The sequence below is a fragment of the Telmatherina bonti genome (genome assembly GCF_933228915.1).
Source record: "Telmatherina bonti genome assembly, chromosome: 10".
Taxonomy (NCBI): domain Eukaryota; kingdom Metazoa; phylum Chordata; class Actinopteri; order Atheriniformes; family Telmatherinidae; genus Telmatherina; species Telmatherina bonti.
This window is the reverse complement of record NC_136628.1, coordinates 18,674,284-18,687,851: the sequence shown is the minus strand read 5'-3', so window position 1 is coordinate 18,687,851 and position 13,568 is coordinate 18,674,284. Positions and strand designations below refer to the sequence as shown.

Below are 13,568 nucleotides of genomic sequence, written 5' to 3'. Positions count from 1 at the left end.
GTACTTAATTCAAGTATGGTCGCGAATCCAAACGTTAGCAGGCTGTAAATAAAATCGTTTTTGGAAATAAAATCTTATCATTATTCCTCAGACTCTAAACCATTGCAAAACGCACCCGACAATTTAGTTGGATCTGTGACGGAGTCGAACTAGAGGGGATTTTTTTTCCTCATCGCAGGTTGCTTCGTTTGTTTTTAAAGGTACCGATAGCCGCATGGCTAACATAAACTATCCTACTAACCTCTCTGCTCATGGGTTGTAAATGTGAATGAGTTAAATATTACAATTAGAAATTAACCAGCACATTCACAGTGTGCCACATATTCCTTAAATTTAACTAAGTTTGGGCCAAATTGTCATATTTATTAGCCATAGTTTCGAGTAAGTCACTGCCTGGTAAATGACTGTATGACTGTAGCATACAACAAGTGTAAGCTACGATATAATATCGTCTTTATACCCAAGTAAATATATAAATTAAATTAATATAATTGTATTCGACCAACTTTAAAAGTTTACTTAGAGTTTAGCAATACACTATGTTCTTCTTTATATCCTTTACTTTTGATGTGTGCACGGTTGCCCAATTAAATGCTCCACATTTTTTATTTTAATATTGTTAAATAATATTACATCAAAAGCTATAGCTTGTTTACAAGAGGGAGCTGATATTTCACATCGTTGTTTTAGATGAGTGGTGAATCAGAAGCAAACAAGGAATTTATGGAGCAGCTGCGGATGCAGGAACTCTATGGACGGAGAAATGAAGATGGTTCTGATCCATTCACTTACACTGATTCAGAGGATGGGACGGTGTATGACTGGGATCCTGAAAAGAAAGCTTGGTTTCCTAAAGTAATGACTCCTCTTAGCTTTCAACCTTACTTTTATTACATTTTAATAGCTCCTCTAAGATGAAGCAAAATTAGTCAAATCTGATTTTTTTGTTCATCTCAAGCAGGTCTGCTTTGTTTCTGTAGGTAACTGAGGACTTTATTGCAGCATACCAGGCCAACTATGGCTTTACTCAGGAAGAAGCTTCAGATGCAAACAAGGCAACACTGAGCAGCTCAGATCCACCTGCTCCTGAACCAAACAGCAAACCACAAGTAAAGGAGAAATCCACAGAGTCTATCAGAAATCCAGTCCCAGACCAGCACGAGACATTCACGAAAGAAGCCAAGCAGAAAGGGGAGAAGAGGAAAGCAGAGCAAGGTACACCGACACCCACAACCAATGCAAATGCAAAACACTAAACAAAACAGTGCTGTAAGAAATATATTAGCAAACTTAAGGTCTGTCCTTGTTCATTAAGCTGTATAGATTTATGGTTAAATTGAAATTAGCAGTGATTTCAATAAGTGCTTCCTTTCTTTTTCTCTGCTTATAGGATGGTTTGACATTGATGATGACAAAAACACAAATGTCTATGTGTCAGGTTTGTACTTCTATTATTGGAATATTTTACTTGGATTAGCCTGTCCAATTATTTTCTGATTTTTTTTTTTTTTCTCTCCTGATTTTTCCCACTAGGCCTGCCTCCAGATATCACCCCTGATGAGTTTGCTGAGTTAATGTCTAAATGTGGCATTGTCATGCGGGACCCCATCACAGAAGAGTACAAAATCAAACTTTACAAGGACAAGGAAGGAAATCTGAAGGGAGATGGCCTCTGCTGCTATCTTAAGGTTAGCCTTTCTTTTGAAGTACAAGTAATATTTTATGTCACATTACTCTCCAGTAACCAGACAATGTCCCTGTCTGTGGGTTTATGGATCCTTGCAGAAAGAATCAGTGGCATTGGCCATGCGTCTGATTGACGAGTCAGAGGTTCGAGGTTACAGACTCCATGTGGAAGCAGCGCGGTTTGAGTTAAAGGGTCAGTATGATGCCAGCAAGAAGAAGAAGAAAAGCAAAGATTACAAAAAGAAGCTGCAACAGCAGCAAAGGTAAACTCAATTTCCTGTTCTGTTATTTAACCTTTCACTTGGCATCTTAGTTAATATTTTAAAGTATATCCAAGTTGTCTCACTTAACTCTACCTAAAAGAACAATGTGGGATTTATCTGCCAAGTTGCACCAAAGACTACTATAAAGCATTTATATGAGTACATACATGTATGCATACATATTTATGTATGTACATGTATTGTCATTGCTAAAATAATATGGTTAAAGCTGGGGTAGGTCATCTTGCTCAGAGACATTTCTTTTTTCTTTTTTTTTTTTTTTTTTTAACTATGGGTGAAGTGGTTTTATGTCCTGATAATAGCCTGTACATTTTGTAATGATTAACAATAAGAAATATAGTTAGACTCCTCAGTTTACTGTAAATCTGTAAAAACTGTGACCAATCAAACCTGGCTCTCCTCCTCCCCTTCCCACAGCACATACCTAATAGCCACACCCTGCATGTAAATAGCATGTTAGGATGAAAATACAAAGTAGTGAAGAAGAAACTTGGAAGGCAAACATGGCTGAGAAAATGCAGGAAGGATTTCCCCGACCCCACTCGGTTTATGTGCCTCCTCCCGCTAAACAGCCGAGAAAGAGAAAATCGTTGGTGGAAAAAGCTGAGAACTAGAAAAGCACTCTGAAAGCACAAACCTCCACCAGGGCCTTTAAATAATTCCTGGATCCAAACGGTGATCCGGATCGCCTCCAAAATGAAACCAGTTCTTCCTTTTCACGTTTTCAACAACTCCTAAAAAATGATTTAAAACCCATCCATAACTTTTTGAATTATCTTGAACACTAACGGATAAAAACATAACCTCCTTGGCAGAGGTAAGAAAAAAGCTTTGGATCAAAACCAGAGGGGGAGGAGCCAAAACAGGGTGCCACTTTCAAATCTTGCTCCCTGACATTATCTACCTCAGCTTTAAAGTGTAAATTTAACAAAAAACAACAACAAAACAAACAAAACAATAAATAAACATCAACACTGGATAAAAAACAAACCAGTTTTGTGATCACTTTTAGCATTTCAATACTTTTTCTTGATGTTCTTGATGTTATTTTTAATGTTTTATTCTTTGGTATTGTACAAAAATGTTATTTCTTTATTGTAATGTATATTCTGTCTTTACCTGCCTCGGGACTACGGATTACAGCTTGTTAGCTCTAATCAGGCATGTTTTACATCTGTTGCTATAGATCGGGGATGGGCAGCTCTGGTCCTCAAAGGCTGCAGTCCTGCAAGTGTTGGAAGTTTCCCTGCTGCAACACACCGGACTCACATTAGACTTAATTATAGTCATGTGCAGTTTGTCACCATCTAAGCATTGGTCTGCTAATTACCCACTAACTTCAGTCAGGTGTGTTGTAGCAGGGAAACTCCCAACATGAGCCTAAAGGACCGGAGTTGCCCACCCCTTTAAAAGATGTTCATTAATATACATCGTCCCTATCAAATAAATGAATGAAGTAGTAAATAAATAAATGTAAACCCTTTGACCTTTCAATGAACAATTATGTACTTATAAGAAAATATTAAAGAATAATAAGGTGAAGGTAGATGCTGGTGGACAGTCTAAAGCTTTCATCCTGATGAAACTTTCCCAGTTGATTACTTAACATTTAAACCGTTATTTTCAATACTCCATATGTTAGAAAATGTTACGTTTAGATAGGTTTATATATTAAATGAGGTGTTCTTAGTAATCATGTTGCATAAGGGGACAATAAACAACAAAATGTTATTAGTCTAAAAAAAAAAGAAAAAGAAATGGTCTAATAGTTAATTAACCCATAGTCTAAATTAACCAGCAGCTGAAAATACGTGATTTTGGCTATTTAGTATCTCATGTAAAAACTTTTATTTCAATTTGCACAGAAACTACTAATTCAGATTTCACAGTGATTTTGTTTTTTCTCCAAAGTATAAAATAAATGATATTTTATTTAAATTATATTCATATGCATGAGCACATTGTCTATGTTATGGTGAAAACTTTTTCAATGTGTAAAATGTGAAGTGTACCAACAGCTCAAGTTAAAACTTCCTCTAGTGTTTTCAGTATCAAAGATATTGAGCTAAGCTGAATTGGGATTTCACAATGAAAGAAAATATTGTGACTTTGGGATGTTGTGATTCTTTGCTGTGCATCTGATACAAGGTGCTGATTAATCCTTTTAATGTGCCATATTGAGCCTTGTAACTACTGTGCACATCTGTTACTTAAGTCAAAGAATACCACATTTCTTCAAAAAACCCTTTAAAACTTGTTCAATAACTGATGATAAAAACGGAAAGTCAACATCTGTGTGGTGGTGCTGACATGCATATTCAGAGTGAGTTGGTAGATAATTGGACACTCATTAAATGAAGAGTTCTTGCCTGTGCTTTTGTTCATGTAGACAGTTGGACTGGAGGCCTGAGAAGCAAGGAGATGCAAGGAAGAGGCATGAAAAAGTTGTCATCATCAGGAATATGTTCCATCCCAGTGACTTTGAGGTGCAATGAGGAACACATGCGTGAACACACACTCTTCTACACATAGTTTTATGTTGCGGGTGCTGACCTCTTTTCCCTGCGGGTTGGCTCTTGCAGGAAGACCCTCTGGTGCTGAATGAGTATCGTGACGATCTGCGGACAGAGTGTGAGAAGTTTGGAGAAGTCAAGAAGGTCATCCTTTTTGATGTGAGTTTAATTGGCGCTGTTTCGAAGGCTACGTCGAATGGTTTTAATTGAATGACAAAGAGTTGGCTGTGTTTGTGCTTCAGAGACACCCAGATGGCGTTGCATCAGTTGCATTCAAGGAGCCTGAGCAAGCTGATGCCTGTATTCTTTCCTTCAATGGTCGCTGGTTTGGAGGAAGGCAGCTGTCTGCACTGCTTTGGGACGGAGTAACAGACTATCAGGTGAGACTTTCTTGTGAATACATAGTCACTATGTAAACAGTGAGATGTGGTAAAATGTGTTCTAGGAATGTGGTAACAAAACAAAGTTTTTACATACGTTGATGTGTTTAATCTGCTTTGCGTGACAGATTTATTTACTATGCTGTAAAAAATGAGCAGAGAAACATCGTTTGAAGTTGTTGAGTCTCAGTTTGCAGCAAAAATCTGCCTCTAAATGTTGCACTGCTGTGAGATGCTTTTATGTTGCCAAACATCTTTGACAAATTTTGGATCAAACAACATGAGCCCAGTCTGAGGCTGAATAATTAAATAACGTAAGTGTAATAAATGTGTGTCTGTAAATATCATCTTTGATTGTTGGAGACAATTTAATGTTTTGTTGGTGGTTTGAAGCCTGTTTGTTGAATAACAAAACATGAACATCTTTTATTTCATTTCTGGGTTTGCAGATTGAAGAGACAACCCGTGAGCGAGAGGAGCGGCTAAAGGGGTGGTCCACTTTCTTGGAAGAAGGTGATAAAGAACAACAGAAAAACAACAGCAGCAAATCAGCAGAGAGCAGTACGGCCACAGAAACCACGAAGCCCGAGCAGCCGCCACAAACAGAACCACAGTCCTCAGAGCAACAGCAACAGGAGGAGGAAGTGGACTCGACTGATAGTAGCCTGGCAGGAAGTGATGATGAGGAAGCCTAGACGCTGCTATCAAAGTACCTTGTGGAAATCAACCAGGACAGTGATGCTGGAGCGGGCGGGGGAGGAGGTAGGGAGGGTTGGACAGCTTGAGCCATTTTGTAATTTAGAAAAATAAAAGAACTTTTTTTTTCCAACCTTTTTTCCATCCTTATGGTTTACACTGTAAAAAGATTTCCACTCAACAACCTGGTTGTTCCTTTAAAACACCTTTATTATTTACAGTGTAGTTTGCATCATAGTGCTGATAACTGGAGATATCTGTGAATTAGTGGGACTAAACTCTGTTGAGTTTGAATACCATGTGTTTTTGTCTTTTTTTTTTTATTTTCCAGCTGTGTGGTCTGATAAGGTTTAACATTTTAATAAAATCAAATTTATCAAAAGCAGATCATGAAAGATAAAAATAGCCATAAAATATGGTTTGTTGTGAAGTGTTTCCTCCTATTACAAGCATAGATACAGAAGGGACATTTAGCCTTGTGTAGACAAGTCTCAAACTGATCTTATTTCATGGTATGGATGACCAGTAGCTCCAGTTTAAACTTTAACACAAAGCACACATTGCAATAAATGTCGTAATGCCCCCCCCAACACAAACACATGTTGCTTTTTGCAGATGGAAAATAAAAGCAGAACGTTAAACTTAACTGACTGAATAGTTTAAAACATGCACACCTCTGTATGAAGAGCAAAAGCACTAATCTGACCAAAACCAGTGAACTTTAATTTACTAAATAAGTAGATCTTACACTTAAATATGTATGACGGCAAACCGAGAGCACATTTCTGTGTGATCTCAGGTTATGTGCTGGGATGAGGAACATGACCCTTGTGACTGAGCAACACAATGTAAATGATGTTTGGTTGTTTTATGTTTAATTTGTAAGGCTTTATATAACAGTGAGTGTCTTTACCGTCCAAATTGTTTTAACTCTTGATGCAGACAATCAGCATATCATAACTGGAGGAAATTTCCATGAAGGTAATTGCTGAAAAAAGTGTATACTAGGTTGTTTCTGTCTGGTTCAGTGTTGCTGTGTGTCCCACCATACCAAATCAGTTTTGGGGAATTTATAGAATGTTGTGTGGGGAATGGGAATGTTGTGTAGACACAACATTTAAACTTTAATGCTATTTCAGCTATTTTCAAGCTGACTTTCAAGTCATCCAGAAGAAGAATGTAAATGTTCTTTCTTCTTGTTTTAATTGCAGTTACACACTAAAGCACAAATAAACCTTCTGACCAAAAAAAGATTTTATCTGGAGCAGCGCTGATGTGGAGTTCATGCGTTCAGTGGCTCAGCGTCACTTTTAACAGACACACGAACATGCAAATCTCATGGAAAAGAACAGAGGAGGAACGTAAGCTTGTTAGAAAGTCAGAAACTCACATTTTTGCAAGTTGCTGCAAAAGAAACGCAGACAGATGAGGTCTCTGGCAACCTATTGATTAGAAAAAATTAAATGCAGAAAATCTGGGTACTTTGGATTGAAATGCATACAGAACACTACATGCACACACTGCCATTCATAGCATGCAGATTCAAAGAGGAGTCACACCGAAACCTTTGTAAAAAGCAACAACCAAATGTGTTGTAGTTGTAAGGTTTTACAAAGAACCTGATTCAAAATCATTGAGTCTTCAGCAGCTCTTAAAAGATGGTAAATAAATACCAAATGAATGACTGCACATGAGATTTGACACAGTTTCATTATTTATTTAGCAAAATTAAGTAAATACAAAAGCTGTGAAAAACTAAATAGATCCTATAATTTAATAACCCAATAAAGAATGTATATTTTTGTGTAACATTTTTTTAAGACTGATATTGATAGGTGCTTCCTTTCACATGATTAATATTATAACAATAACTTTAGATTTACTGATGGATAATTCATTACCAGAATACGCAAGTTTAAAACAAACAAAAAGCAGAACTAAAACAGTTAAAGTAGCAATGCATCGCTAATTTTTTTAAGGTTTACCCTTTAGCTTCACTTTTTATGGATCATTCAGTCACTATACAATTCTGCAAAAAAGCAAAACAAACAGTCTGAATCTCTTGTTTATGTATTAAGAATAAGAAAAACTTTATTATTTGGGAAACTGCATTGTTGCAACAGCCTAAGTACAATATGATAAGATTTAAGATTCAAAGATTTTATCGTCCCATATGCACAGTAAGGAAACAGGTTTCCCTGTACAATGAAATTTTCATATTGCCGTCCACATTTAATGCCGTAAATACTTAAAGTATAAAGAATAGACTAATTTAAGAAGAAGAACATGCATCATGAGTAAACATAAAATATAAGCTATAAGTAAAGTAATCTATAAGTGCTGCTGTGCAAAACAGTTATAATAAACATGATGGTGTCATAATTATTTATATAAATTTGAGAAAACATGTTAAACACTACAAAACTCCCTTTTAGTGAAAAAAAAAGCAAGAAAAAAGAATGAATAAAAACAATGAGATGCATCAATCTATGAAATGCAGTACTTGGGGGTGGCAACAGTTAGTTCCTGTGTGACCACTAGGAGGCACTATGACTCCATTATTTCTACATTTCAGTCAATGTTTTATTTCACTGCCAAGACTGGTAATATGTTAAGCAGTTTGTTAAGCAGTTTTAAAGCTTTGAGAAAATGCTGACTTTTTTCAATATGAAACATAACATGCATTATGCTTTTAGAACTATGAATTCATTTTTATATGTTATCTTTCACACACGCTGGTGGACAGTGGATAGTGGTCACTAAACATTGCTTTCAGGCTGTAGTGGAAGTAATCTTACTGCAAATGAATAAAACTTGGAAGTAATTTTTGTATGTTAGATTTCCATCAGTTTAATAAAGGGATTATTCATCTTCTTCAAAAATGGCATTTTGACCAAAGTAAAACATTAGAGTTGAAGGAAAGGAAAAGGTTGGTCAGCTATGTCTTCTTTTTTTTTCTTTTAATTTATGTGATTGAGCAATCCCAAGAGCTAAAAAACTGATTACTTAGAAATGTTCAAAACCCCTTACTGTGTTATTGGAACAGCATGCACTTGGTGTTTGACACATGTTTTTGGGACTGTTGTGAAAGTAAAGGACCAGACTGGTTTCTTGCAAACAATTAAGTGTCCCAAAAGTTACCAAAGGCTAATATTTGTTCTCTCATGATAGTGTGCCTTAATGTTTTTTATTTCTTTGTTTTTGTTATTGTATTTTTTTTAACCAAATAGTAGCATCTTCATCCTAAAGTCATCTCCACAGGTTTTTCCTTTACTGCTGGAAACAAAGATCATTACATTGTTAAAAAATATCTGGATATCCTTGTTAGTTGTTGAGCAGATGTATTTAAAAGCTTATTAAAACAGTTTTTATATTTTATTTTGATTCTGTATCATTTTTATCCTGTATTTTGTTTCATGTCTCCCTTACTTTTTTTTTTTTACTTGGTTTGTCTCCTTTTCGTTGTTCATGTGGTTACTCTTTTCTTTTACTTTTTTGGATGCCTTCTTTCGTTCTTTTTTGCATGTTTTTCACAGCTTGAAAAGTAATGCATTTATTTATTTATATTTAATTGAGATGCACTTAGTTGTCTCAGCTTTTCAGTTTATAGCTTCTCGTGAGTCATATGTTGCTGCAGGTGTTGAATCAGTTGCTCCTTTCTCTTATGGATTGCTTTCAGGCCAGCTTCTTGGTTCTCTGGCTCTTTCTGACTGCAGGAGCATTTGCTCTCTCTCCTCTTAATCCCTGCTGTCCTTATTAGCCATCTGATCTGCAGCAGGTTTTAAAACTGTTTCTCATTTTAATTTTGGCATTAATGATTGCTGCTCACACCGTACAGGTCTGTGAGAGTCTGCTGCTTGTGGTACTTCCTTGACTGATCAGTGGGGATGTGGTATGTACAACCTGCAACTGAGCTGAACAGTTTCTTGTCCTCTAGAAAGAGCTTTTATTTTAGCCTTGTGGGGATACTGGCACATCATACATATCTGCCACTTTAATGTCCACATGACAAGACTGTTTAAGGCTTATTGATGTTATAAAGCAGTTTCAGTGTTTGACATAATGTTTAATGGTTTCTAACTAATGGAAGGATTTACATTCAAATGACCAAACAGTCAAAAGTTAACCCTTCCTTAGCAATGCACCCAGCAAACAGGGTCTGAGATATGAGCTAAGCTTTGATGAAGTCTCTAAGATAAAAAAAACAAACCAAAAAAACTCCTGTGGCGGAGAAAAATGCTGAAGTAATGAAGACCATTTTTAAGAGAATTTTCTTACATTTCTGTAGCTATCCTCAGCCGTGCTCTCAGTGAGCAAATACAGCAGAATATTCCCCTGCTGTTGCTTATTGGTGAACTGCAATATATTAATATCCTTAGCATAAGTGATTGCACATGGAGAAATGAATCATTTGATTAGTAATGAGTAAATCAATAGATGGAAAGTTTATGAAGAAGTCATAAAAGAATGATTGTGACATGTAATTAGAAAAATCCACACATTGAAGGTTTGAGGGGTTTGTTTGTGGAACAACATCATATTATCAAGAAGAAGATTTGCGTTTGACCCATCTGAGCCAACACTTTAAAAATGTTTAAACTTTATTCTGAATGATGTCTGTTTTCTGTCACTCTGTCTACTTTTCAGTCTCAGTTAATTTCGGTTTAGAAATGAACAAGTAAATGCATTTGTTGAGACCTGAAACTATTGGGTTATGCAGAGGAAAGTAGCAACCAGGGGCAGGTCTAGAACATTTTTGACTGGGGGCCAGGCAGAAGCACAGACCAGGAAAAAACACACACATGAGACTTTTGTAATAAAGAGTCTAGAGATTTTGACATAATTAACTGATTTTACAGCTTAATCTAATTAAAAAAAGTTTTTGTAAAAGCAAAAAGACAATGTTATTTTTGATCCTGCATTATATGGCATTAATTACTGCTGCACAAAAATATACTTAATTGATAATAAGACAAACATGATTTGAGCTAAATCCCACACTTTCATCAGTTTTTCTTAAGCACTATTATTTATTTACCTTTTATTCATGTCTGGTGGCTTTAAATAAAAAATTTTAAGTTTAAATCTCATTTAATTATCAAGCACTTTTCATGAGACCAAGCAACACAAAGAGCTTTCCATAGTTAACAATTAATGCACATTAACATAAAACAAGTCATTAAAAAATATTCTACTCCCTTTCACACACTTACACATGCACACACAGGTAAACTGAACACAAGAACGCCCTCACCCCCCAAATATCCCATTCCTCCCTCTCGCCCTATTCTACCCAAACAATGACTCTAACCTCTATTTTCTTTCCCTTAACTGAATGCAAGCATAAATATAAAAAATAAACATCTCTGATGGACTGTTGACCTGGGTGTACCCCACCTCTTGCCTGATGATTGCTGAGATTGGCTCCAGCTTCCCCAGCAACCTTATTTGGACTATGTGGTACAGATAATGAACGAATAAATGATAATAAACATCTGGTTTGACGCTGCTGTTACAAAATGGTATTTCAGGGATTCATGCACACCAGGAATCAACCAGCCCATCTACAAACATGCAGACACCACTACAAGAACTGTCCTGATCATGGCCGGCATGGGTCCCCACCACAGGGCTGCAGTGCAGGGCCCCCCCTCCAGGACCCCAGACAGAGCAATTGCTGCTACAGAAATCCTGCAGACCAGACAGACAGAGTCCTGGATGTGGTTGGAGTTAGGAATATAGAAAAAAATTAAAATGACAATGGAAAAACAAACCATAACAACAATAAATGAATCAAATCAAATTAAATAAATAAATCACAAACAACTACAATAAAGATTCAGTTAGAAACCAAGGTAAAAAGGTGGGTCTTGAGCATCTTTTTAAAGACAACAACAGTCCCTGCAGCCATGAGGCTCTCTGGCAGGCTGTTATAAAGATGAAGACCACCATACAGGAAAGAGGACTTGCTGTAGGTATTACTTCTGACTTTAGGAACAATCAAGAGGCGACTTCAGAGTCTGCAAGAGCTCATAATTTAAAATCTAGTTCGATATGTAAGAAGACCAAAGATCATTAAGACATTTATAAATGATTTAAAAAATGATTCATGACTTTTACATCCCCTTCATAAAATACAAACAGTGTGATAGACAAATATTGGAAACATGATGCTGTTTAAATGCTGCATTATGATTGAGAACGCCGAATTGTTAATGTCAAACATAATTGACATTTTGCTCTGCATTCACCTGCATTTGCCGTCTGAGGTTTACCCAGTTTGTTTAAACTTTGTCTATGGGATGTTGTCTAATTTACTTTAAATGATCTGAATGGCATCACGGCGGAGAATTAAACTCAACTCGGACCATTTCAATAAGAGACTGTGTCATCCATTCAATAACTTTTGCAGTTTATGTTAAAATACAATTTCCACGGTGTGGTAAAAGACACAACTCTGAGGCTCATTCAGCATCAAAATAAAATATTCCTAAAATATCTAAAAAGATAATATTTGTCAGCCATGTGTGTTTGTATTCGCAGCGGGTTTGCATGTATGTTAAATAATTGCAGCAGTAACAACTACATTTGTTGTGAGACCAGGATTTAACTGGAAAATCAAACTTTAACACGTCCAAAGTTTGTAATGTATAAATGAGTACACATAATGCAAAAAGTTCATTTTGGTCAAAAGCATTTTGAACACTATGTTCTCATGCTTCCAGGAAACCGTGAGTGAAACACAGTTTTAGCACATAGTACCAATGCATGAATCAACAAGGAGGTGCAGACAGGGACTGATATGGGATAGCAGAGGAGACAGCAGAGGAAATGGACAGAGCATGTGAGGGCAGAGCCTGTGTGTTTGTGAGTGTGTGTTCTGTTCCCTGGAGTCCACCCTGAAGATCGCTTGGGAAAAAGACCTCTAGGTCTGCCTGAGGTCTGAGTTGCAGCCAAGAAAAGCAAGACTAAAATAGAGGGAGAGAGAGCAAAAGAGAGACTTTATATCTGAGAATCAAAGACATGATCTTGGAGAGAGATGGAGAGATGGAAGATGGAGAGGGCGTGAGAGGAAGGAGGAGCCTGGGATGGAGAAAGAGTGTGAACAAAGAGCTTTGTATCTGAGAACTAATGTATGGAAAATAAAAACATTCACATGGTGTCACACACACTTACACACACTCTCTCTCTTTCTCTGTCACACACACACACACACACACACACACACACACACACACACATTGCTGATTAGAACCATATGCTGACAGAGAGAATAATGGGAAACTGTGAATTGTTTGATTTGTTTTCCTTCTTTGTTGCATTGGGATGGAGGGTGGGCGAGATAGAGGGGGTGGAAGGCGCCGATGACTGTAGATGATGATCAGCCATGGGAAACTCTGTGTCCGCTGCCCAGCTTGGACACGTTTGCTCCATTAACAAAATGCACAAGAGGGGGACTTCCACTGAGTGAACAAGGAGTTTTAGCTTCTGGGGTGTCCAAAAAGTCATGTGCTGAATTTAAATAGTGGCAAACAGACAGATTGCCAGCCAGTGATAAAGCTTACTAATGAAGTTGTTTCCTAATTCTATATTTGCACAAACTACACACTTTTGTTGGACTTTCAAAGATATCAAAGACTTCCAATGAAAGCACACTTTTCAATTAAATGTAAAATAAATCAATTAAATAAGACTAGCTGCAAATGTCCCATGAGGATGCAATTAAAAGAATACAATCCTTTTTTTAAAATTCTACTTTTCTGGTCAGTTGCTGGAACAGCTGTGTGACAACCAAAATAAACACCTGTACATTTGAGTAATCAGGGGTTAGAGTGTATGCGTTTGTACATGTACGCCTGTGTGTGTTTAAATAGGCAGAGAGAAATGATTTTTTTCTTACGATTACACTTGTTTCTAATCAGAGAAAAATGCACAAGAGGAATAATGGAGGAAACAAGTGGGTGGGAGAGAGAGAAAAGAGGACTGAAGGATAGATGGAAGCAAGCTGA

At 36.8% G+C, this 13,568-nt stretch overlaps 1 protein-coding gene across 1 annotated transcript; it reads left to right on the top strand.

Moving 5' to 3' along the window:
- The first annotated feature begins 26 nt into the window (after nucleotides 1-26).
- On the top strand, nucleotides 27-5,884 carry htatsf1 (HIV-1 Tat specific factor 1). Its single transcript, XM_079247271.1, has 10 exons — nucleotides 27-200; nucleotides 691-855; nucleotides 981-1,215; nucleotides 1,391-1,438; nucleotides 1,534-1,688; nucleotides 1,786-1,949; nucleotides 4,360-4,456; nucleotides 4,553-4,642; nucleotides 4,726-4,863; nucleotides 5,313-5,884. Exons 2-10 carry the CDS (start codon nucleotides 691-693, stop codon nucleotides 5,556-5,558), a joined length of 1,338 nt encoding a protein of 445 aa, XP_079103397.1. The 5' UTR covers nucleotides 27-200; the 3' UTR covers nucleotides 5,559-5,884.
- The last annotated feature ends 7,684 nt before the right edge of the window (nucleotides 5,885-13,568 follow it).